General features: G+C 34.9%; 1 protein-coding gene across 2 annotated transcripts in view; it reads right to left on the bottom strand.

Annotated features, from left to right (window-relative positions):
• Nucleotides 1-27,426, bottom strand: part of Cog7 (conserved oligomeric Golgi complex subunit 7) — a 56,792-nt gene that overhangs the window by 16,702 nt on the left and 12,664 nt on the right. For both annotated transcript variants that reach the window (XM_081763350.1, XM_081763352.1), the window contains exons 3-10: nucleotides 26,484-26,564; nucleotides 21,100-21,204; nucleotides 19,536-19,667; nucleotides 19,022-19,205; nucleotides 17,688-17,881; nucleotides 16,076-16,295; nucleotides 9,768-10,042; nucleotides 6,592-6,712 (exon numbers count right to left, since the gene is read on the bottom strand). In XM_081763350.1, coding sequence (XP_081619476.1) covers nucleotides 6,592-6,712; nucleotides 9,768-10,042; nucleotides 16,076-16,295; nucleotides 17,688-17,881; nucleotides 19,022-19,205; nucleotides 19,536-19,667; nucleotides 21,100-21,204; nucleotides 26,484-26,564 — 1,312 coding nt within the window. The remainder of the gene's footprint in view (nucleotides 1-6,591; nucleotides 6,713-9,767; nucleotides 10,043-16,075; nucleotides 16,296-17,687; nucleotides 17,882-19,021; nucleotides 19,206-19,535; nucleotides 19,668-21,099; nucleotides 21,205-26,483; nucleotides 26,565-27,426) is intronic.

The following is a 27,426-nucleotide window of genomic DNA, read 5'->3' as shown; positions in this document are numbered from 1 at the left end:
AAACAATATAAATGACTATGTTAAGGGCATTCCAAAGAGCTGAAACGGAATGACAGATATAGGCCCGCAACCAGAGGGAGGGCCTGCACCCCCTAAACTTTTCGTAGCCCCTTCAGACCTCAATGCAAAATGCGCAATTTAGATATTTGTAAGAGAATTTTAATTGACTTGCCCCCCTAACATATTCATAGTCCCCCACAGCTCTGTGGCTGGTTTCGGGCCTGAACAGATATATTAAAAACCTTCCCCCTCCAAACAAAGTTCAGCTGTGCGTATATTTACAGTGCCAGAAGACGATCATAGGCGTTTTCAGATCCCTAGTGCATGCTGTAATGCAACCTCAACACTCGCATTACGGAAACGGATCCCTTGGAAGATTCCATATTTCCCTCAAAAGAAGCACTGAAACGCAAATGAAAAGTCTGACCTATACTGGATACCAGTTTACCCATGCAACACCCCATCACGATGTTAACATATACTTCCTACCATTCCAATAGCTGCGTTTCTTCCAACCTCGTTTGCATCTACAAATACATCCAATGGCCAGAATCATACATTGTCGTAATCCCTCTTATATTTGCATCAACGATCACTAATACTATTGTAGTGCCTAACTGACCATCCATCTGCTTGTTACAGAATACAATCAATCACAATATTAACTTTAGTCACACTTTCCGCCTAAGTATCCCCAAAATCTTCTCCCTAGATGCTTCAATATTGCTAAAATGCAGATAGAAAAACGTATTACTATTCTTCCGCGCGCTCCCTGGTCTTAACTATCTATAACATTCTACATCATTACACGCATTCCATTCACCATACTTTAAAAAAAAATCTTTTTCAGTTCTTTTTTTATATTATTTACAATTTTTTTCACGCAATTTTCATACTGCCTTATCTATCACTTTTAAATCTTTTATCATTAATTTTTCTTTTATACAATTCTTTTCTCTGTATTCATTCTCCTGGCCTATTATTAGTCCACTTGTTCTATTAGTTTTAAATTCCTGGTAACATACTACCACGTGAGCAAGCATTCCAACATGACGCTCATTTAGACGTCTCTGAGCTTTTCCTCCTCATTTTTTTGTTAATCTCCTTACTTCTTCCTCTTTTATCTTATGAACCGATTTTTATCGAAGTCGCTCATAGTACTCCGGTGCAGGGGACTGGTTTGATCCCTGGTGAAAGTGCATTTGGTTAAGATCCCAACGTTAAGCTAGTAGGTGCCGTCTCATGTAACTTCGCTGCTGAAAGGAGACGGAAAAACTTCTTTGAAAAAGCGGGATCACCAGTTTTATACGTCTAAAAATATCTCTTTCATTCGTTTGTTCGTAAGTGTTGTTTTGAAGACTAAATAAAACGCCTGTCGCAAAAGGTGCACATAACTTTGAAAACACCTTTGTTTGCTTTGTTTCCCTTCTCAAAGGCTGCATATAATATTACGCAAGGAGAATGCTCCTTCTGAAACATATAAATATAGAAATTGTCAATGACGGCACTAAGTTTTGCGGAGCCCAAAGTCCGTTTTGCGAGGAAGAGCCCTCAACTTACAAGATAATGTTCGTGTGGTCATGACATCTATTAAAAATGCGAATCTTAGGGGAAAAAAAGTCAGTCTTCTTTTTAGATAGTTTGTAAAGCCTAGCTACGCCTCTGGTTTGGTGTTGAATTAATTTACTTAAAAAGTACTGAAAGAAATTACTGTTCTTCAATGATTAACTTTCTTTCTTTCTCAGCAACTACATACAAATGTTCATATAGTTATAACACTTAATGTAACAAACGTCGGGAGGTGATTTCCGACACCCGGATAAGCAAAAAAGATCCTACGAACATACAGCATACTGGGCATATTAACAGAGCTAGTGAGGGCCGAAAGTGGGGCAACAGTAAATTCGAAGCGGTAGATATCGACATGCAGAGAGACACAAACATACATTCGTCGAGCGTATCACAAAGCATATTCGAAGTTTCCGCCATGGATAGCAATGCATGCATGACAACGCCGGATCATGGGTTGGCGAATCCGTTCGAAGATAACTGGATCATGGCGAACAATTGTACAGTTGTACCTGTTCCACGTCGTTGAGATCATTGACAGGAGTAGAATACACTACACTTTAATGTGACCTACAGATAAAAATCCAGTGGATTTAGGTCTGGAGAGCAGGCAGGTCAATGCATTGGACTGTCACGCCGAGTCCAAAATCTTGAGTTCTTTAACCACCCGCGGACATTCAGACTGAATTGCACGGGAGCATGCATGTACTACATGTTGCAGTGAATCACGAGAAGAACATTTTCCAGTAATTCGAGCAGTGTACCCTGCTGGAAAGTCAAATGCTGTGCTCTATTCAGTCTTCGGGGTAGCATGTATGGGTTGCTTGATTGTGGACAACACCACACCATACTGCTCATTTGTATGTGTTATGCATGTTGACGGCTCATCCTTTTCACGCGTCCCCTCGTCAGTGAACAGTACTGATGCTACAAACACTATGATGGTAGTGGTCTGGTGAATGAACCATTGGCAGAATGCTTCACGTGATTGAAAATCTGCTTCCGTCAGTCCTTCTACTTTTTGCAGATGGTATGGGTACAAGGCATTTTCATGTAACGCAATCCACACAGTCATGTGACTAACATGCATTTCACGGCTAAGTTCCCTCGTACTCGTACTTGGCTCATTGTCCCCAGTTTTTAACACACGTTCGTTAGGTGTTCACGACGGGATCGACCAGCATCCACAAACAGGAAATATAGACACAAAAATCAGTAAAACATGAACTCAAAATAGGTATACAAAATAGCCAACATAGATACAGCATACATTTAAAGTAGCCAATAACTGTATGAACATTTGCACATAATTACTAAGAAAGAAAGGAAGATAATCATTGAGGAACAATAATTTTTTCAATAGTTTTTAAGTAAATTAATTCAACACCAAACCAGAGGCGTAACTAGGCCTCGCACGCTATCGAGAAAGAAAAAATGAAGTAAAATATTTGAGTTTAACGTCCAACAATTATATCTTTTAGGCTAAGGAAGACGGATGATTAAAGCAAGTGAATGATGATGGAATAAGAATGTAGGAGAAATGGATGACTCCTAGAAAACCAAAGGCACGATATTGTACACCACAAACTTAGCCGGAAATTGAACCAGGGACCCCACGCATCAAATGTAAGCGCTCTATCACTGAACCACCGCGTCTCCTTATCTGGAAAGGAGACTCGAATTATTTTTAATGAAAGTTAACATGTTATTTTGCAAATTTAGGGCTCTATGTCCGCATTACCAACTTTAGACTCCGCAAAACCTAGTACCGTCACTGACAATTTCCATAAATTTCACAAGATGCATCACCTTCGCTTGATGTAATGTGAAGTGTTGGAAGAAGGAAAAGAGAGCAAATATAGGTGTTTTTAAAGTTACGTGCATATTTTGTTACAAAAAGTTTTGTCTAATCTCTAAACAAGCATTTAAGAACAAACGAATGAAAGATTTTCCTGATAAACATTGTTCGATTTTTTTAAAGGTTTTTCTGTTCTCTTTCAATAGTATATGAGACGGGACCTATTAGTTTAACGTGGAATCTTAACCATATGCACTACCATCAGAGATCGAGCCAGGGTCCCCTGCGTCAGAGGCGAGTACACTAAACATTTCCCCACAGGGAGATTAAACATTGTTCGGAATGACAAAACGGATTTATTACTAAACAGCAGAACAAACTAGGAATTTTAGACAGAATCCACAACCTAGATATTACACAAATTCAGTTAATGTTGTCATTATTCGCTGTCGAGAGAAGAATGTGAAACTACACACGCCTTGCTCCCACCCTTTTCAATTATATTCATGTTTTTGATTTTTCTCTCGTGTCTTTGATTAGACACATATGTTTCGTAATTGTAGACAGTAACTTATGTTTCTTCTTGAGTTTATATCCCAGGTAATACTGTCTTAATAATAATAATAATAATAATAGAAAAAAAGCTTTGCTTCGAAACGGCTTCTCAAACATGATAAAATCATTTTATATTTAGTTAACATGTACATCTGATAAAAACATTGTAACACTCGATTCAGATATTGATCCAGGAGAATTTCTCTAAATGGAAGGAGTATATTACGTCGCAGCAGCAATGAACCGACGAAGACTGCTTTAGTCAAGGCAAGGAGTGCGGGAGGAATTGAAAACTAGACGTAATTAATCACTCAACGACGTAAATCACATTGCCTATGCACCTGCAAAACAACGTGTTGTAACAGTTTCAATGGCAAGGTCTTGTATCAATTTCTGTGGCGCAGTTTGTACCTATACACCAGTAGCTGCTGTTACCTTCTAAGTACTTGCCTTATGAAGCGTTTGAACAACTTGCCACTAACCAGAAATATTCTTGAAACTCATTTTCCTGAGCATTATGAAGTATGTTTGTCATCGCTAGGTATTCCCAACGTTACCCAATATGTGTCCTTCTAGGACAATTTTAAATTTTGGTAACACTTGAGAGTGGTGTCGCATTAAGTCAAGGAAATAAGAGAGTTAGGAAAGTTCCAGAACGTATTTCTGTAGAAGAAATTTGCGAACACTTAATATCATTTCAGAAGCTTCAGATTCCTGTCACTTCTTTTAGCCTACAGCGCAATTTATATATGTATTATGTTCTTTCCTAAAGAATGAATTAGCTAATCTGTGAACCAGTCGAGCGCTTATTAAAACACGTCACAACATGGCCGATTGTGAATGACTGTATGGATCATCATCATAGTGCTACGCCCGCACAGCCCGAGAATTGCTCTGAAGGATAAATCTGACAACACAGCAACCAATATTAACTCTGTATCTGTGCGGCCACCGAATTTCCTTCCTAAAATGTGCTGTAGGCACGGCAAATTTTTTAAGGGACTTCGCTTTTGGCTTCAACAATTAGAAGAAAAATCAATGAGCACCTTCAATGGTTACCATTCAGTCTTTGGAGGGGAACCTGAGTTCATCCGTTAGTGGCACCTCATTTGAATCGGTTCCTACAATAAAGATGTAGATCCACACTTCATAAAGCCCCGCCGCTACACGCTATATGAAGTGTGGATGCTGAACAAAGTTGTCAAGTTCCACCCCAAGCAACAATGTTAGTCGAATCATATATTTTTTAGTTTTATATATCTAATATATATATATATATATATATATAATGAATTACTTTTTATCTTTGAACTTTCTGTGATCTCAAAGGTAATAACTATGACACTTAAAGCAATTCTAATATACACTGACCAGCCAAAATATTAAGACCACCTACTTAATATGTACTATGTCCACCTTTGGCTCGCAGGACCGGAGCAATGTAGTTCAGCATGGAAGTAATGAGGCCTTGGTAGGTGGCTGGAGGCATGGGTACCATATCTGCTCAAACAAGTCATTTAATTTTTGTAAATTTCGCGGAGAGAGACGATGAGCTCGGATTTGGCGTTCAGTGACATCCCAAAAGTGTTCAACTGGGTTAAGATTGGTGAGTTTGGGGGCTATTACAACAGTTAAAATTTACCACTGTGTTCTTCGAACCACTACAGTACAACGTTAACCTTGTGGCAAGGAGCGCTGTTCTACTGAAAGATGTTATTGCCAGCTGGAATCACGGCCAACATGAATGGGTAAACTTGCTCAGTAATAGGCTGAGAAGCCATGGTCGCTAGCTAGAAGCCATGGTGCCCTCTACATGAACTACTGTCCCCATGGATGACATGTTAAGGTTCCCCAAATTATAATGGAATCAACACTAGTCTGTCGTCGTCTACTGTGCACGTATCAAGCAGCTATTCTCATGGAAGGCGGTGGATTCTGACCCGGTCATCAAGGTAATGAAGGTAGTATTGTGATTTATCTGACCATGCAACGTTGTGGCATTGCACAATGGTCCAATGAGTATGGGCACATGTCATTCCAGTCGTAGTCGACGATGCCGTGGGTTAATATTTGTTCAAGTGTGGGATCTCGGCTGCGGACTCATATCTAACAGTGTACGGTGTTATGTGTGCTTAAACACACCCGTGCTTTGTCCACTGTGAAAGTCTGCTGTTACTTCTGCCACACTTTCCGCCATCTCCTGTTGTACTAACTTCAAAGTCAACGACATCCGCCATCTTTAATAAGGTATGGCTTCCCCATGTCTTGTGGTTTGGTGCTAGTTTCACCATCATTTTCCATACCTTTGAAAGGCACTAACTACGGCAACTCGCGAACGCCTGACAAGTCGCGCTGTTTCCGAGATGCTCGTTCCCAGCCACCTGGCTACACTACAATCCATTCCACCACAATTTGGCCTCAATCAGACGCTGATATTCACCGCCCTTCCTCATTTTATACGCAAGCATCACACTGACTGATCGGGTGAGATCCCAGTCACCGTCTGACGAGCATTTTTACTGTATCCTCTTCCTCTTAAGTTAGTCCAGTGACTTCGTTCAAAATGTAGTGAGTAGTTATAATGTTTTGGCTAGTCAGTGTAATTATTAATACGACAATGTTATGTGACTAATTTGATGAATGGTAGTATTTTTTTTTAATCAACTTACCAACACTTTGTAACAACGTAAGGCACATTTGAAACATATTCCAATCTTCTTTATCTCCTGTCTGCTGATGCAATTGTCGGAGAGCAATATGAAACTGATCTATGTAACTATGGAAAAAATCCTGTAGCGAAAGTAAGAAGAATTAGTAACTATCGAGTGTGCAAGGAGAAGTATATATCTGTATGCCTTGTATCACAAGATTTGAGACGTGAAACATAAAAACAATTTTTTAAAGATTGTTTAAAAAAAAAAAAAAAAAGAACAAAAAGTTTTCAGGATCATGGACAAATGAAGTATTTCTTCATCATGTCATTTCTTTAGAAGCGAAACTTCACCATTTGCACGATAAAGAGTGAATAACCAGAAAGTGTCCTCGAAAATACGCTTTACAGAATGTTTCAGATAAATAATCCTCTTAACTAATTACTGTCTTGTTCAAGTATGCTCTCCCCAAGAACTATTTGAATCTATATATTGTTTTGAAACTTTATAATATTATGTACATATAAGGCATCCAAAATATACTGATTCTTAGTCATTTTTTTCCTAATTATAATATTCCAACTTTGTACTTTTAAATGCCGCTGTTTCTTTTACATGTTCCCCACATGATTAAATATATTTACTTTACCTGAAATTGACTACTATTTGGAAAATAAGTTGTGGATAATGAAATTTCAGCAAAACATCTAACCTATTTGAAACATTTCACAACCCCGAGTACATGGGCATCTCTGGCGTGTAAAAGTTGAGGGGGACGACTAGAACAAAAACTGCTCTTAGGCCCCAATCAAATTTACATCAAAATTGTGATATACCTAGGAAGTTACTTGAATTAAGGGCTAGCGGAACTCAGCTTCTACCTTTACCAGTATAATTATTCAATATTCTTCATCACTGGTAGATTTCTTGCTACATATCTAGAAGTTTCCATAGACTATGGAACTTCGTCTTCATGTAGGAATTATAACACTAATACTATCTACTAATTTTATATTTCTCCACCTTCCTTGCTTATTTTCCTTCCATCATGCCTTCTACCACGTCACTCAGAGTACATTTTTTTATCCAACGATGTCCTAACATCTTTTTAATTATTTTACATTATATTTTTTTTTACCCATGTTATTCTTAATGCCCTGCATTCGTTTATCATTTCAATAAACCGAGTTGTTCCAGTAGCCTCAACATACAAATTTCCAAAAACTCCATGTGTAATATTTTTTGCCTTTTCATAATGTTTACATTCCTTCTCCATATAACGCAATACTTTACACCTGAGTCCTCTTTATAACTTTTCATTCAGTGACTCACATGATGCGTTTCTTATTATCACCATTTATCTTCATCCAGGGAAGTATGACTAGTTTGTCTTGCATTCGTGATGTCTTAATTTTGTCCTCCGACCTCACCTGGACATTTCATCTTCCAGCAGCATATCGTGCGTCCCTATACTGCAAGCTTAACCCAGCATATTCTACCTGGTATATGCCTTCTACTCAAGCCTACTAGGTTTCCACACTCAAGCCTTATTAAGCACGTGTTGAACATGGTAAGATGCGACTGATCATGCATCCATTCTCAATCAGACATAGCTTACAGCATCTGATCTGGTACGCGTCCGAATAGTTGTGTATCAGCTTGGGGTTCTATTAAGACTGTACGTTTTGCAACATGTTCAGGATGTTGAGAACAATACCACCTGCCATCGTCTTCCTGTGTACAAATTTCGACCAGATCCTACTGGGTGTTCTTAAATGCGTTTGCACCATCTTAATGTTCTGTAAGAAGTATTATGACGACTTCCTCGTCATTTTATTACACATTCTGAATATTTCTTTCTTCTCTTCTCTTTTATTCTTAAAAAATACAACAGATATATTATCTACCTGTTCATTCATTTCGCTATACATTCTTGAACTTGCGCCTTACTATCTTGATTTTTTTGTCCTTCTCGTTTGCTTTGAACTCCTTTCTAATACCCAATATACTCAGTTTATTCCTTGTCCCACAACTCGTTAATGTATCATTTTCGTCTGTCTCACGTTGTATTTCGCTCGCAAAAGATTCATTTCCATTCTCAGTTTCTATATTGTAGTAGCAGTTTTCCCTTGCTACCTCTCTATTTTTTAAATTCATCTCCATAAACATTATTCAAATTTCTCCTGTCTTTCTAATTACTCTTGTCACCTTTACATTTTTGTCGAGTTCCAATCTTAATTCGCAATTCAACTTTCTACACATTATTTTGTATTCATCAGTGCAACTTTGTTTACATACTCTGTTTCCTTGTTTTCCACAATTTATTCTGTAATACATGCTTTCTACGTGTGTTACCTTCATGATAGCACTTTACTTTAGTAGAAACGTTCAAAAGACAAAAATAATTAATTCTTGTATCTACTTGCTTTCAACTCATATATTTTTATTTTTCGAAATTTCAAACAATTCTGCTTTTATAACTACTTTCACTCTTTAAACTTCCTAGTACCTAACTTGTTGTCTTCTACTTTCCTTCCGAGCTATATTTTTTAGTGGGATTCCACTTCAGTAAGCACAAGGTTGTGATCCGACAACTTCCGTGCTTTTTTTTTCTTTCTTACCATTGGCATTCATCATAATTTCCTACCATACTAGTAAGTCAATTGCTACAAATTTGGAAGTTTCCATACATAAGGGTCATTAAGTAAATTAAATACCTTATTTATCTTGACATAGCAGTTATAAGCTTTAATACTATGCATCAACTGTAGTCTTTAGCTCCCTCTCTTGCTTTATTTCCATTATACCACGATACTGAGAAGACAATTCCTTCTCAGGGCAGATACATAATGTAATACTAGACTACTACTTAACAGATATAACATTCACTTATTTTTCCTATTTCTATACTTACTCCATGTAAGTACTTTCAGCCTTCATGTTCTCTCCTCTACACAAGTTTTTTGAGGAAACGCGTCCCTTCTGTCTTTCCCGCCAGAGACACCCGTGTCTGAGTACACGTAATGAAGACAGAAACTAATGTAAGCCAACTGGACGGTAATACTTTTCCATATTGATTCAGCATTAAAGCCAATATCTATATTTTTGTCTACTTATTATAATTTTTAATACTCATTAATAACTACTACAAAATTTAAAAAATCCGGACTACAAAATTAACATATTTTACATACCGTAAGAGCTTTAACTAGTTCGACATATCCGCATCCTTCAGTGAACTGCGTGCATCTTTTCCTTGATTCCGACACATACGTCATAGACTTTTGAATAGACTGCCCTAGCCCTTGAATGGTGTCCATTAATTCTTCTTTGATACACTTCATTGAGGACAGATGTTGCTGAAGAACATGCTGCTCGTATGAAGCATATCTAGAAATGTACACAACATATGGAGAATACACAGCCTGTGCAAGAAGTAACATCGATTCTTGAGGCACGTCCCTACTCGCTGCAAGATAGAACAGATTGAATAAATCAGACAGATGTATAAGTATGAGAACATCACATATAACATTGATCGTCAGTGAAAAATATTTTTCATGAACTTAAGTATTCACTATACTTTTTGAGCTGTTGAAAACCAATCTAATCCTTAGGTTTGGTGCTGCACCCTCAAATTTAGAAACAATGGCAGTAATAGTTATATATAAATATATATATAAAGGAAATTCTAAACTTTCACACAGAAACTTCTGCTCCCATCCTAATTATCTTAGATTTATGGTTTGTACACCATTACCGCTGTAAGATTTGTGCTTTCGATTGATACCATACACATGCCTCACGATCCATAAGTATAGGAAAATCCAAGAAAATTCGAGAAATTGCTCAAGAAAATAAGTTTAGTAATCTGGGCAACTCTAGCGGGACTTCAGTACGAGACATCTTCACCAAAGGTACTTAAGCATTATTACATGTTTTGAACTACATTTGTGCAAAGTTTTCATCAAGTATAGTTAGTAGGTGTAAAAATAGGAAAATTCTCCGAAATATATATTGCAACATTCAAGGACATTTTCTACAACAAATATGACTTTTGAGAGAGAGAGAAAGAAAGAGAGAGATAAAGAAAGAAAAAAAAAGAGAGAGAATATACTTTCATATGAAAATGATAACGTTATGTGTATGATGAGTTGGATAACACGCACTTACAATGTAATTAAGGGTATGTAAATACCAGGGGAACGAAAACACCTTTCCTTGGTCACATATTGGTCGGCTGATTTTAAAAAGCGTTAAGCTCCCGTATTCGTCAGCTGTATTAAATGAGAATATATATTTCATGCATGACATCTACTTAAAAGTATTAATATAATGTAACTTACTACAAGTGGTGTTTCAAACACAATGAAAACCTGACACATAAGTATTTAATAGTAGTTTTAGTTACAGTGACCTGATGAAAACTTGTGAAGTTCATATAGTGTAATATAGAACTTGACATATGAAGAAGAATACCTAGTTCATTGTCTTGCCTTTAATTCTTCTTGTATCTGTCGTCCCTAACCAATCCCTAGTAAAAATTCTGCAAGCATACATGATTTCCATCCATTTTGGTGGCATTTCTTCATTGCTGATATTGTTTGATGAAACTGTTTATCATACTTAGAAACTTACATCTTCGATTCTTGCTGGAAAGAAGTCCAGATAGCTGTACAGGAATTGCAGTTTTAGAGATACGTTGCATCCATGCCTTTCATAAGTGTTCAGTCAATTGTCTACCATCTGCCTTTGTGTTGTGTAAGAAACTGGAGCATGAAATCGTGAAAAACACCCAAGATTACAGTTCAAGAAAACTAAGCGACGTATCGAAGTTTTGATCCCGTCATTTTCGTCTTGCTGGCGCTGAGATTAAAATATTTACGTATCAAATCCTGTAAACTAGTTCTTCTCTTGTCCATCGCAAGCATAAATGAGTTCATCAGGTTAAGCTTAATATGAAATGGAGATGGATATATGTCTTTAGTGATGAGACAAGGGGTGTTGACCGGTTTCTCAGGTAAACTTACAAAACATTGGTAGATAATTCACTGTGGAAAGCATACATGCAACCTATATCTGAAACTGCAATTCCTGCACAGTTATTTGGACTCGTTTCCAGCAATCTCGGATACAAGTGCTGATTATGGTGAACAGTTTCATAAAAAATAACAGTGATGGAGAAATTTTACCATGGGAAATCGAATTAAGTATATTTGTAAAATATTATTGGGGATTGATTTGGGACATCCCAGACACCACAGAATAAATCAAACATAAATAATGGAATTAGGTATTTTTATATACATATCAAGTTCTATATTGCAGTACATAAATTTTACATATGTTTTCATCAGGTCATTGTAATCAGGACTACCACTAACTACTTAAGTACCAAGCTTTGATTGTATTTGAAACACTACGCATTACATTTTATATTTTATATATATATATATTTTCTGTCATTTCTTTGTTCACCCAATGTTGGTAGAAGCCAAAAGTTGCTATTGATTTCTATTTTTCGCTTATATCATCTTTAGTTCCCACTATTTTTTCATAAAAGTTTAAAGAAATATTAGTTACTAACTTCTTTCTCCCATGAACACTCAAAGAAACAAATTATACATAACGAAAACAAAGTTATTGCGGAAAATTCAGGTTACAGCATAGCGCCATTTTTTGTGGGCACGGATGTACATATTCATTACATATTTCATGTTAATTAAATTTTGATTATAATAAGGACGACAACAAATATCACAATAAAATAGCATGAAAAAATAAATGTTTAATACAATCGTGTTTAGCATCTCGACGAAGTTTTATTTAGCATCATCGTATTCAATACGGTGAAGCTTTTTTCTTCTTCAGTTCTTTAATTTCTGCATCAATTACACAGTTTCTTTTTCTCATTCTCTTGACGTATACGTTTATTTTCTTCCTCTAATTCCTTGAGCGTTGCATCTAATTTCGCAGCTTTCTTCTGTTCTTGTTCATTCCTCTCTGTTTGCCCTTCTCTGGTCCAGATATTCTTGATAGCGTCTCTGTACATTATAAAATAACCCAGCATGTTCCTTGAAATCTGGACATTCTGGACTCTAACTGCTTCGAGAATACTGTCGTACTCTTCATGCTGTGCCACAACCATTTTCTCTAGAATGTTTTCTACTAACAAAATTTATTTATGGGAAAACCATCTTGGACAGACGCATTGAAAATCATGCAGATTTTTACAATATACCACAACTGTTCGAAATCCTCCTTGTACATGAGAAAGCTTCTGAAGGAAATATCCAGTCATTCTTCATCGCAAGATTGAAAAATTTCCTCAAGCTTCTTTACTCCCAGATTACAGAATAAGGAGTACTGTTTCTTGACATTTCCAGCTATTACATCATCAAGGATGCTGGCATTGTGCATCACTTGGAGGAGTAGAGAAAATTTCTTCTATCCAGTCACAGAAGATCTCTGGATAATGTCAGAACTCAAAACGATGACAAAGCTATTATGGCCTTGTGCTTTAGAGGACTTCTTTCTTGAAGTTTTCTTATCACTGAGCACAGCACACTATGACTTCGTGCAGAAATTCAAGTATCCTTCTCCTTCACTGTCAAGGCCTGCTAGAGACGATTTGCTGCAAATCCTACATTCAATATGGTTGCTTGCTATTAGGTTGTCCGACTTGCTGGTATCTATACAATGGAATGATGTGTCTTCATTTTTCATTACATCTGATTTCACACAGCATATCGTAAAATCTGATGAATATCATGAATAAGAAGAAGATAAGGAGCCATTGGTTTTGGTGTTGGGAAAGTTGCTTACAAAAGCCAGCTTACATTTTACAAATGGATCACCAGCAGCCTTTCTACAGCAACAATCAAGCAAAAAGTGGTTTTTTCTACCTTTTGTTTTAAAAAGTTGCTTAATTTCCCTGACTTTTCCACGACCGAGGACTCATTTCTCTGATTTTTCTGACTACTACAAAAATTTCTAACTTTCCAGGTTGTAGGAACTCTGTATTCCGTCTGGTTTAGACAGGATAGAGTAGTGTAGTGGTTGACGTATCGGAACGACAAGCTGGAGAGCCTAGTTTGGTCCCTGGTGTATTCACACACTTTCACTCTATGAAGTTCAATGTAATTCACCAATGGAAAATCTATTGTTATTGAAATTTATAACAAAAATTTCTACCTAAACAATATATTACAATCAACAATAACCCGACAGAACTGCACAAACGTCACGCTCTTTAGAACCACAGCATAGTTAATATGCAAAAGTAATTTCATTTACAACACTTCTTCACACATCTTCATAATACGAAGGATTACATAATAGCTACGATTACATTTTATTATTTCTTTTAGAAAAAAAACATTTTCTAAAAATATTTTGTGAAACATTTTGAGCAGCTATTAAGGCATCTTCGTAATTTCCTTCGTATTATTTTCCAGCTTTATATTTGTAATTATAACTTTTAGTGTTTTTAAACGATTAAAAGCTGTCGCTGAAAAATACTTCTGTCTTATTGGAAAATACTACAAATGATCGGCTTTCGTTGAAGAAATTTAATATAAATAATTTGATAACACATACGTAAGTAAATGTAGTGAACTAGGGTGACTGGACCGGTAGTGGTCACCCTTTCAGTAGTGGTCACCTAGGACAATAAATTTGAAGTGCAGACTCGTATTAGCCAACAAGCTTTAGTTTTTCATTTTTACTGTAATGCCTATTACCCTTTCTCTATACTGCATAACTAATGGATAGCTTTTTTAGTTGGAGTACGAATTTAGAAGAGGTTGTTTATGTGTATGTGGAGAATTTTTCCAATTTCCAAATTTTGAAGGTAAGCAAACCGTTCGATTTATTCAACTATGTCTAGTTTATTTTATAAGTATTTTGAATCTTTTCAATATGTAAGAATTCAACAATGATCAGTTATTTTAAAAATATATTTACTTTTTACGCTTAAATTGTTGCAGACGAGAGTTGTAGGGCTGATCACTACTAAAACATAAAAATAACTAGTTTTTTTAGTAACGGTCACACTAGGTGACCATAATTGAAAGCACAATTTCAGTAGTGGACATAGAATTAACTAGAATAAAAATTAGTGGTGGGAATAAAAACAGGGCCTTTGGTTTTTGAAAATTTTCAAAAAGCGGTTTTCCACCGAAATCGGTTTCGGTTTCTTCCAAAACAGGTTCGGTTTTTTCAACGGATCCGGTTTCGGTTTCCTTTAAAACAGGTTCCGGTTTTCTCCAAAATTGGTTCTATTTCTAACCAGAATAGCGTTTCTTTGTTCTCCGGAAACTGATTCCGTTTCCACAGTAATAAAAATAGTTTTGTGTTTTCCAAAAGTTTTCGCCAAAACCAGTTTCAGTGAAAAAACCGAACCGGTTTTTGGATAAAAACAAACCGGTTTCGGTGAAAAACGAACCGGTTTTGGAGAAAACCAAGACCGGTTTCAGTGAAAAAAACGAACCGGCTTTGGAGAAAACCAAGACCGGTTTCGGTGAAAAACGAACCGGTTTTTTGGAGAAAATTGAATAATATACAAAATACATACGAATAATATACATACAAAATAATATTCTATACTGCACCGCCTTTCCACTTCTCGAATTATTTTGTTTGTTTCGAAAGATATTACAGAAAACTGTAAAATTAGTGGTAGTTTAATTTCGTTGTATGAAAGACCCTTAAAATATGATTTTCTGCCAGATTGAACCTTTATGTATGAATGTAAAGGTATATAAGCATAGCTTCACTATAGGTTTACATATGTTTTCTTTTATAAATGTCACATTTTACTTAAAATGTAATCATATTGTAGTTTCCTTTTATATGTTTATGCAAATTCTTTATTTTCATTGAATATTGTAGCTATATAATATTACTTAGTTACAATATTACTTTGATAACATTAGGGTAGTGATAATTTCAATGTAAATTAAATTTTACCAAGAAAATGTAATACGAATAAACACAGTAACCTATAATAAGTGTCACCTAAAATGTGTGACCACTACTGAATATAAAAGTGACCACAACTAGAAAAAAGTGACCACTACTAGCAAAACTGCTCTTACCAATGAAAAATTGGCATATTTTCTTACTGCTTCCCTTAATGAATGAAAGCTACGGTTGCTTTGAAAGAGAACAAGATTTTCCTTTAGCTGAATAAAAACCACCACTGTAACATTAAAACACGTGACAAAAAATTATCAAAATCAACATTTCCTTAAGGGTGTTTACTACCGGCCCAGTCTGAAACAATGAGCTGAAGTTTCATGTGCTGAAGACATACGCTCTATCAAGTGCTATACAAGTTATTCAATATGCTTGAGCTGAAGTCTAAATTAATATAATGATATTATTGTTTTGTCCATTTTTAGGTCCTATCAGGAATACATTTCAACGATTATTTAATTTTAATATTTATATTTACAAAATATATTTACATGAAATAAATTTAGCACATAGCTAAACTAACCTTGACTTCCTGAATCGATGGCCACCTGAAGACTGGATGCAAAATTTTTGGTAATTTGTTTCAGATTCATTAAGAATGTAAGCTGGGCAGTCTGTTGTTTCAGCGCAGCATCAATACACACATTGAAACTTGGGTCAAGCCCATTGAGTACATCCGTATATAACTCCACTAAAATCCCCACAGCGGAAATGGATGTAAATACTTGACTGCACCATTTCATCTATAAACAATATACATATACATATGCATCTAAACAATTTATACTACTGAATTCTCTCTCTTATAAACATACTAAACATTTCAAGGAAGAGTTGTTCACGTTAAATGTTAATATTACTCATGATATACTTGTTTGAACTTGAATACGATAATACGTTATTTTTCATTCTTTTCTGCATACACTATTCTACTTTTATGATATGGATTAAATATAATTTTCAACAATATTTATAAAGATTAATTTTCTTTTACTGGATATGCCTAAGGGGGGGGTGGGGTGATAACTTGGATAAGAACACTGTTAAAATTTTAGGTGCTGAATTTGTAATCAATATTTAGTTATGGTTGTCACGAAACTAACTGTGTGCATCTGTAATACGCCAATTACAATTAAATAATAAGTCACCTCAGTTACAACTTACTTAACTACATATACACTGAAGCATCACCCAATTTAATAAAACTCTGAATTCCGGTTTCTTTCTTTGTAGATAAAGAAAGAACTCCATCCAAGGACCTCATGAATTGTTACTGCGTTACCTGGCTTACACAACGAACATGTAAACCATTGTATGCCGAAAGTACGTATGTTTCAAAGATGACTTTTATACTTCAGGCCATTTCAACCAAATACATGCCCCGCCCACTCCTGAAACACTTCACAATATGTCTAAGATTATATTTCAGTCCCCTACCATCATACGTAGTATCATTTTGTTTTGCGTTTGGCGGCCAAAATAATCCTCCTCCTTTTCTAATAAGAAAATATATAGTTTACAAAAGCGTATTAAAAACTCACTGTCATGATGAAAGTCTCATATGTTTGTTATGGGTATCCAATAATTTACACATTTTTTAAAAGATTTAATTGACATTAACTGATTTGAAATAATAAGACAGGCGTGAACTACGTAATTATGATTTTAAATCAGTTCGTCATTTTGTTGGTTGTTAAAGCCAAATTACAAATCAATACTGCATGCTGAGTGAATTGGATGTCTCCGCGAGACTTCCAGAAGAAAGAAAGAAAAAGAAAAAATATGGCACGAAGGAAATGGATGCTGTATGCTGATAATTCTTTGCTCACCCACAGCTCCTTATTTATCAGTTTTTTGGAAAAACGCAAGACAACCCATTCCACAGTCTGCTGAGGCATATAATCTAGAACTAGCATCAGTAATTTTAGTCCTCTTACTCGAAATGAAATGACTTTGGACGACCGACGATTGAAATTGACCAACTTGATAAAGGAAAACTTATTAACGAAACTGCGCAGTATCACGAAAGTGCGTTCGAGTAGTATCTAACAATGGAATAAATGAAAGTGTTGTACACAAAGAGACTAAAGGTGGGAAAGCTAGAAAGGACAATTAATGAATCAGAAATCCGATACCTGGTCATGCCAATTGGAGATTAATGCATCGTAGAACTTTGTCATCCATTCAACAACACCATCATCTTGATCCAGTTCCACAAGATTTCTCCATTTCTGAATTAATGCCGCCTTATGACATTTGTGGTAGTATTTGACTAACTGCTGCAGTCTATCAATGTCTTGAAATATTTTTACAAACCTCTTTGATTCCTCTGGAACAAGCAATACATACATAAATAAATAAAATAATACTAAATAAATAAATAAATAAATAAAACATACCACTAAAAATTGTCCTACGAAATCCTAATAAAACTATTACATTCTTAACTGTAATATAAAGTAAAATTCCTAATTTTAATTTTCAAAATAGCTGTAAAAAAAGAAAAGCGGTAGTAATATTTTGATAACATAAAAAGTACTATGAAATAGAGTAGTATGAGCTTCGTAGTGTTATTTTCAACTGTAATCATATAATGACATCATTACATGATCATGAAACATGTCCGAAGCTCTTACCACTTTAATAAGTTATAGTAAACGAGAACACATATTTATAAGTTATAGCACACAATAGAACTAAGGTTAGTGCTGTTCGGAATTGGTATTTTGTTGGTTGCAATTTCGACTATTAATTTCTATATTCTTTTCATCGAAGCATTTTCAATTAGGGCTGTTTAGTTGCTACAAATGATACATTCACAGATTAGTTTTCTTCCACATATTTGGGATTCTGGCCTATGAATATAAAATTTCATAATACAAAATCATCTCTGTCTATGAGTAATGTCAATTCTTAACAGTAAACAATCGCCGCTCCGCTACGCTCGCACCTGCCTACCTGCCTGCCTTTATTTGAAAATGGATAGTGATGAGCATGCTGAACGTGAACGTGCTTTCCTGTTTGTTATTAAGACAAGGAACGTATTAAATGTAAATAAGGTTGTAATTATCTACATAAAATCCACAAGTATTTATTCCATGTTAAGCACAGAATAATTTATTAACTAAGCAACATATATACAGTATATCAACCAGAGACAGTTGTTACTGTTTACCTTTAGGACAGTGCAATATTTAACAAGCTTTACTCACAATCCAGATAAAGCATACGAGTACTACATTAATAGGCTGTACTCATACTTTATTTCGGCATTAATATTCGTGTAACCACAAGTTAGTTGCACAAACTTAAAAAAAAGTTAAATATAAACCATCAGAAAGTTTAATTAATTACAATTTTAATCTACAGCACACAGCGGGCTGAAGGTATGGGTTACTATCGGTAAATTATTAATTACTTGGATTTCTAAATATGAATATAAATTAGATTTTAAAAAATCAATTATTACCAATTGAACCTGACGTAAACGCTTGTACTAGACGTGGACTGGACATGGCTTCTAGTCTATTCTTTAAACCTTCGAGCTGCAACTTTCTGTCCTCGTAGTCAGGAGCATTTACAAGGATAAGAAGCGACTGCTGCATGCTCACAAGTTTAGTAGCAATAGCTTCAATATTCCCTGATTCAAATACCTGATTATGAAAGAAGAAAAAAATAATAATTAAAACATATATACGACAGAATTAAAAATTCTAAATTAACTCAATACGCATTTAATAATTCTCGTAACAGCTTCGATAAGCACTTATTTCAATAGCTTTTCATTTTCAACTTCCTAAACATTCTAATTGTCAAATTAGTTTGTATTTAGCATCATACCATAGTGTTAATACCATAATGATAATTTTCAGTGTAAATTTAATTATGTTAATCTAAGCCGATTTTTATACGTTCAAACAATTACTGGAAAAATGCTGCATAAAAATAAAGGTTTCGAATCAGACAACTCACTAGCCACTCACCTCTTCTAAATCTGCAGCGAGTACTGTCCAGTTATCTGCTTCATGTAAAGCTTGCTTAGCTAACTGCAACTCTGTCTTCATACGGTCAAGCTGCTCCAGATTAGCCATGGACTGTCCCGTGTCTTGTTCAACCTACCGTAAGGAACAATATGAATCATAAACTACATGTTAATATTCTTCTGAATGAGATCTCTCAACAGCCACACTGTTCCACGTTCCTTAGAAAGACATAAAAGGTCACTTACATTATTATCCTATTCGTGAACCGCATTCCTGGTCCTATAACGGCTACACCTTACCTCATTCTCTCTGTCCCTCACATACTTATTTTTACTTAATTTTGTTTATTAATTAGTAGCTGAAATGTTCGTTTTTGCACGAAAAGAATAGGTTTATGAAAAGTATTTGAATCCGTTCCCTCCTTTGCATACGCATTTCAATGAAAAAGTAATGATAGAAACTTGTAAGATAGTTTACTTCTGGCAAAAAATTTGAATCCATTATCCACTTAGGATAGCCCCTTAATCAAGGTGACATAAAAGTCCAGTTTGAGGTAGGTACTAATTAAGTTCCAACTTCATTTCAAACGAGTCAGTCGCTTTCTTATGATGCAATCACAAACAGAAAACGCAATTTCAACGTGACGAAAAAAAAAAATACTAAATTCTTCTTACAAATTATGCCCCCATCCCTCCATTTCCCCTTTAAAATACGTATTTTTATCAAACTGACATAACAACCCAGTTCGAGGTAAGTGATAACTATGTTCCAAAATCCATTTCAAGATGTTCAGCAGTTTTCCTGTGATTCGATCACCCACAAGATCAGCTTCATTTTTATACATTACATTTTTTTCACCCTTATCTATTCTTTTTTACTATTATTTATATACTTTTATTTTTCATTCAAATTTTCGTTTATTTATATATATTATTTTCTCCCATACATTCTTAACGACTAATCCATCTAGGAAGCTAACCTAATACGAGACCTGACATTCTTAAGCTATGCTCTTCCATTTAACATTTCCCTTAATATTAGAAACTAGTCTAATGCCCTTAGAAGCAAATGCATTCAAATTTTGACCTTTATGAGATCAACGTGATAATAAGGGAGTAAAAATTGGTTTCTGGCCTGAGAAAGTACATAAGGAAATCGGGTTTATTTTCCAAATTGGTTACAACGACAACTATGATAGGGTTACCCTTCAGACATGGATTTTGTTACCCCAAAGATCTTTCATGCCAAAGAAAAATTTAGTAATAAAACCGATTTATTCAAAATAGGTACCTTTTCCTGTATTTCAATGTCTAATTTATAAGTTATCAATAGGTCAAAAAATGCGACCTAAAATTTTGCTTCAAATCGCCTTAAAATACTTCCCCCCCCCCTCCCCCATATAATATGTGAGTATAAAGATTCATATACTGGATTAAAAGGAACATTGGTACTAGGATAAAGGCACATGTGAGGGACGCTAAGGATAAGTTAGATATAATTAACAAAATAAATTGTATTTACTCTATTGGTTAGTATGTTTAATTTACAAAATCATGAAACGTACCTTGGCAATTTCCTGCTTGACTGACTGCATTTTCTCTCGCAGCAACATTGCTTCCTGGTGCAAAATTTCAGTATCACGAACAACACGAGGCAAACTTTGAAGAACCTAAGAGCATAATTTTAAAAATCAGAATCGGTACCATGGTAAAATGCCATAGAATAGTGTCTCAATTATTGTCTCGTATAGTTTTAGTTCTGTCTTATGCACCTTCGGTTCTATAAAAAGAGTACTGAACACTAAAATAACAACAAACAAAAATAAACACAAATTCTAAACTATTACTTAATTTTACAATTCTGATAAGCATAACCAAATTATTTCTTCACTCCAAACTATTAAGTATTTGCGACAGTAGTTCGTCTACAATATATTTTTTTTTTTGGGGGGGGGGCTTCGTACTTTTTTATAGAAGTTGCCCTCTTAAAGAGTATGATCACAATAGTAATCATAATAATAAGATAGTAATCTTCTTCTTCTTCTTCTATTATATTATTATTATTATTATTATTATTATTATTATTATTATTATTATTATTATTATTATTATTAAGCATAAATTTTCAGCACGCGAAACGTAAACTCACATTTTAACGCTGTATCTAAATGACATTTGCATCCTCTATGAATTGAACTTTAGTCTCTCACATCAAAGGCAACTGCCACTTACATCGACTAATTACATATATATATATAGGTGCGGAAAAAGTCCCGGAACGGTCCAATATCTCGTGAAATATACAGATCAGAAAAACAAACAAACAAAAAAAAAAAAAAAAAAAAAATACGTGTAAAACAGTTTTGAAAAAAGCTATACAATGACACCAAATGCAACCCCTTATGTCCACCCCTTCGGGATTACGGAATGTAACTTTAAAATTTCAAATGGGAACCCCCATCTCTTATTGCATATGTAGCTTCTCCAAAAAAAGGGAAAATGATTTGACCCAGAATTGAAAACAGTGCCTTCACGGATGGCGCTTGAATCGACACACAAAAAAAGTGGTACCAAAACGTTATGAAAATAGGAATTGTGAATCCCTATTCTGTGGCCATACGGTTAGCTTACTGGACTGCGGAGTTAGAGGTCCTGAATACAATTCCCACGCAGAGTAACATTTTTATGTGGATTTTTTGTACCCAAATAATGAATTCATACATTTTAACTTCCATAAAAATAATTTATTTGTCCATACTTTATTAACTTGCGAGAAAATACAAATTACGACAAAAATGGTTTGTTTTCGTTGTAAATAACCCTATGAACTTAACTATAATAATCCTATTACTAAAAACATCATAAAGCTAGTTTGCAAAACAATTATCTAAATTTGTATTGTATGTAAGTTTGAAGTTAAGAATAATGGAATTATTATTTGGGAAAGTAGGAAAAGAAAAAAGTTTGCCTTGAGCGGGGATACAACTCAGGACCTCTAACTCTGCAGTCCAGTACTCGAACCGTATGACCACAGAGTACGGGGCTGAGAATTCACATTTTCATAATGTTTTGGTATTCTCCTTTTTTTGTGTGTCGATTCACGCGCCATCCGTGAAGGCGCTGTTTTCAATTCTGGGTCAAATCACTGTCCTTTTTTCTGGAGAATCCAAATATGCAATAAGAAATGGGGGTTCCCATTTAAAATTTTAATATATATATATATATATATATATATATATATATATATATATATATATATATATATATATATATATATATATAAGGGAACGAAGTTTTTGAAATGGCTTATTTCCCTTAATAAGACAAAAACTTCTGATACATATGGATCGAAACACGCCTCGTTTCGGATCTATAATACCGTTGAAACCACGAGAAAATAAATATTTTTGGCAATCTTGTTCGAAAATTTTGAGACTTGCGAAAAGCAACTAAGATAATTTTACCAATAACGCACAAAGAGTAAAAAAGTGACTGACTGGACCGGGACTAGAACCCGGAACCTCCGGCATAGCGTCCCGATGCGTTAACCACTACGCCACCCAGTCCGCTTCCCAGAACAGCCACCCACTCTCTCACTCTCGAGGTCGGTGCTCTCCACTCACACCACGTAGGTTGTACCACGGCCTCCTGCTGTGATTGGACAATTCTGTATCCATATATTGAGCCTATGACGGTTGTGATTTCGTATAGATATTAATGAAAAAGGAAACAACCGATTATATTAACACACCGATGTTAATATAAACGATTGTTTCCTCTTTCATTAATATCTATACGTAATCTTACTAAATTAACTTATAAATCTCAACGAAAATAAATTTGTTTCACAATCATTCAGTAATTGAGTTATTAATTTTATAAGAGGTGGGGTCTCGGCTGGAAATCATCTAGATTTATTCACCAAGTGAAATCTCGAATAAATATTACTAACCGAGTACAATGTTCAATGTGGTAAATAAATGTTCATACATTTAATTGTCCTTAAAATTAAGACAGAGACTGGGATTATCAAGCCTTCAATTAGAGGTCTTTCATACTTTCGAATTTTAGCTCCCAAGGACTACCTTCGCTCGAATTGCAATCGAGCTTCTATCCACTCCCTTATATAAAATGTAATTAAGAGTAAAATGTATCTTTTTCGTTTATTTCTTATTACTTATCAAACAGAACTTAAAACGTGTGCATGGTGTCTAATGGAGTTAACTTGGATATTTCCAGTATTTTCAGTGTCCTGCTAGAAAAATTTCCAGTATACTACAGTGAACTGGAAAAAATAACGTGAGTGCTACATATGAATGTATGTTGTCATATTTTGCAAAATGTAAAGTATGTTGAAAAAGTCTTCAATATTCTAATAGAAAAAATGCACAGAAATTGGTGGGTTAAAATGAAAGAAAGAAAGTAAAAAAGGAGAAGTGTCTTCTGGATACTTTTACTCCTAGAATACTTGTGTAAGTATAAGTGTTGACCTTCACTAACTCCTCACAGCTAACCTGTTCCTCAACTGGTTACCGTATTACATATATTTAGACTTTTCTTTTACATTTATATTTCATTTGATACAGAAAACGCTGTTCAGCAGAAGAATAATTAATTACAAACATCAAGGAGTACCTTGTTTAATGTTCATGCTTACACATTTACATGTGCTGCTGCCTTGACCAGAGATGCACGAGTTCTGGAAAAAAAAAAGTTTTGGGACAAAAACTAAGATTTTTAGTGCCTTTTTGACTGGGAAATTTTGGGCTTTTTAAAAATATTTCAAGTTTTGTGGAGAGATAACAGTATGTTCCACACCTTAGTTTTCCCATTACAACATGAAAAACATTAAATAGCTGCATTCTGAAGAGAAAGTCGTTAAAAAAAAATCAAGAATAAAAGAAATTTGGTCATTCGATAGAATAGAAAAATTGGAAATCAGTGGACGCACTCCTATCCTCCTATTTACCGCTCTGAAAAAAAAGAAAGAAAGAAAGAAAGAAGTAGATGATAATCAAAAACGCAGGTAAGTACAAAAAAAGAAAAAGTAGTCCTGACCTAAATAGAAAACCCTCTGAGCACAGAAAAAAATGTCTCTGAGTTAGCCTTTGAACATCATGCTCAGGACTGACTGACGCCAAAATCAATTAAGGTCTTATATTGTAAATACTATCAATTTTGTTCCTCTAACTAGTTAGTTTTTCAGTGGTTTGCCAATTAGCATCATCACCATCTATATCCAGACGATGAGGCTATCAATTTGAAGGGACCCAAAGCAACGACGTAAATAGGCTAGTTGTCGCCCGGGGCAAGAACTCGCCTTAGCGACCCCGTGACCAACCAAACCAAAACGCTCCCCCAAATATTTGCCCAATTTTGCGCCCTCCCAACCCGGCGCCCGGAGCACAAGCTCCGCTTGATCCCCCACCCTTAGTTACGTCACCGACTCAAAGGGAATTTTTACATTTCCCTAACATTACACAATGATTTCCAGTATGTATACAAATTTCCAGTAGATTTCAAGTATCTCACATACCAGTAGACACCCTGGTGTAGCCCTCATAGAAATACACACATTTTTGTTACGTACTGTTCGTGACGCTCTCGCTTACCATTATGTAACCAGTACTTGTCGCCCTATCTCTTGACTCATTATTAATTATACCTTACTAAATCAGTCTTTCGTTCCCCACTTCTATACCTGTCACCAAAAATCACCTTGCTCCTCCCCATTTTACTTCACTGATCTCCACTAGATCCACATTAAGTTGCTCGTATGTTTTATTATTATTATTATTATTATTATTACAAAAGACAATATTTTCAAACATTGTACCATTTGCTACGCTTTTGGTGCTCACGTCTCATACAGCCTCGCTGCTGAAAGGGACGCTAAACTAAAATCAACTCAACTCAACTTTTGGTGCTTTTGTGTGAAAAACAAAGATATCTCTTTTCTCAGGCAATGCATAAAGAATGAAAATCATGAAAAGTATTTAATTCACCATTTTTTTTTCTTCTTTCTTCGATATTTTAATAGACAATGTGTTGTTCTTTTCAAGCTTCAGATATGCACTGAGACTAATTGTCTCTTTTTTGTATCTCTACATTGGACATTTCTTACAATTGCTATATAAAACCATCATATACTGGAACTCAACTGTTAGAAATGTCTCTGGTACTTAAGTTTTAACATTTACTATTGTAAAGAGTAATTATAGAACATTATAAATACTTAATTATATAGCTAACAGTATGCAATAACTGCACTTCCGTCTCTATTATCTTGTGCTTCTGGACATGTATCTATTTTATTCCAACAGATGTGTCAGATCGTCGGATGACACCAGGACATGCATTTTGTCTCAGATCTTTTCTTTTCAACGATACTGTGGCCAGAACGATCTTAATTGACTTAGTGATGTTCGCGTAAGCATAGCATATAGACATTCATTTGTTTAGTGTTATAACTTTAATGAAGTTATTGGTAATTTTTCTCAGACCAGCATTAAAAAAAAAAAAAAAAAAATCTCATGCTTTTACGAAATGCGTAATAAATTTAGTTCGCGCTTCAATATTCGTCAAGACCGACACGCAGATCTCCAGCTCTTAAGATTACCATATAGAAATTAGAGAAATGTTTTGCGCGTAATATATAATTACGCCAAGAATTACGAAGAGTTGCACTTTAGTGAATGTTTGTTAGTAACCGATATTCACAGTAAGCGCCAACTGGCTGTATTACTCCTGTGAAAAGCTTTCTAAGTTATATTTCTCAAGTGGGTCCAAGAAAAAGGAGATATGATACTGTACTAAAAACCCTGTCTACAAGGGCAACTGAACGCAATTTTATGACTTCACTTAAACGTACCTCCCTCGTAGCGCTCTCTGTTTTCTCTGGGAGAAGCAACAGTGATTTGGAAAGAAGAGAAAGATAAAATACACTTGCCTGTTGACTCGTCTCCTCTAAAGCACTATTTACTTGCTGAACATACAATTGTAACTTCATCACCAACGAAGAAACAAATGCCTACAAGTCAAAATCATATATTAAAATTAGAATACTTTCGTACTGTTTAAACCAGTGGTTCTCAACCTTATTTGACTGACGATACTATTTACCGAACGTCCAAGACATCGCGACACACTTGTTTGATATTTTTACTATAAACAATAATATCTACTATAATAGTGAAACCAATTAGTTTTTATAATGACTGGATATAGCACTGAGCATTATTTTCTAGGCTGGAAGTGTTGACTGGTATAATCTGCTTCGATATTAACTAATTATTCTTAAATTCTTCATGAGTTTTAAGTTCTAAAATTTTGCGAAACATCTTAGGGAACTGCGTGACACACTAGTGTTTCGCGATACATCAATTGAGAACCGTTAGTTTAAACAAGCAAAAATATATATTATAATTTAACACCAGTAATATGATGCTGCAATCAAAATCTATACCTTAACAAAGTCTGCATATACATACTAAGAAAAATACTACTACATCAAATTTATTTAGAAAAAAAATGCTTTGTACAAAATGGAAAGGTATAATATGAAGACAAAGTACAAAAAATCATTTTTTGATGCGTTGTTGCTTGAGAACTAAGAGACTTACCTCACCCGATTCGAGAAATTATGCACGTTCTAATACTTATCGCAATATTTTAGTGCCCTGTTTTTTTAGTATTCAACTATTAAATTTTCTTAAGCGATGTTGCTATCATCCTCGGGGCGTATAATAAATAAAGTGTTAGGATTTGAGAAGCTTGAAATTATTTACCAAAGATAAGCTTGTTAAATAACCTGAAACTTATCTATATAACCTCAATCTATTTATATACACTATGACAAATAATTCATTACTAAATTAATTTGATAGGAGAAT

This window comes from Thermobia domestica, chromosome 1, assembly GCF_964235325.1.
Source record: "Thermobia domestica chromosome 1, izTheDome1.hap1.1, whole genome shotgun sequence".
NCBI lineage: Eukaryota > Metazoa > Arthropoda > Insecta > Zygentoma > Lepismatidae > Thermobia > Thermobia domestica.
Note: the sequence above shows the minus strand (reverse complement) of the source record. Positions and strands in the feature narration are given on the sequence as shown.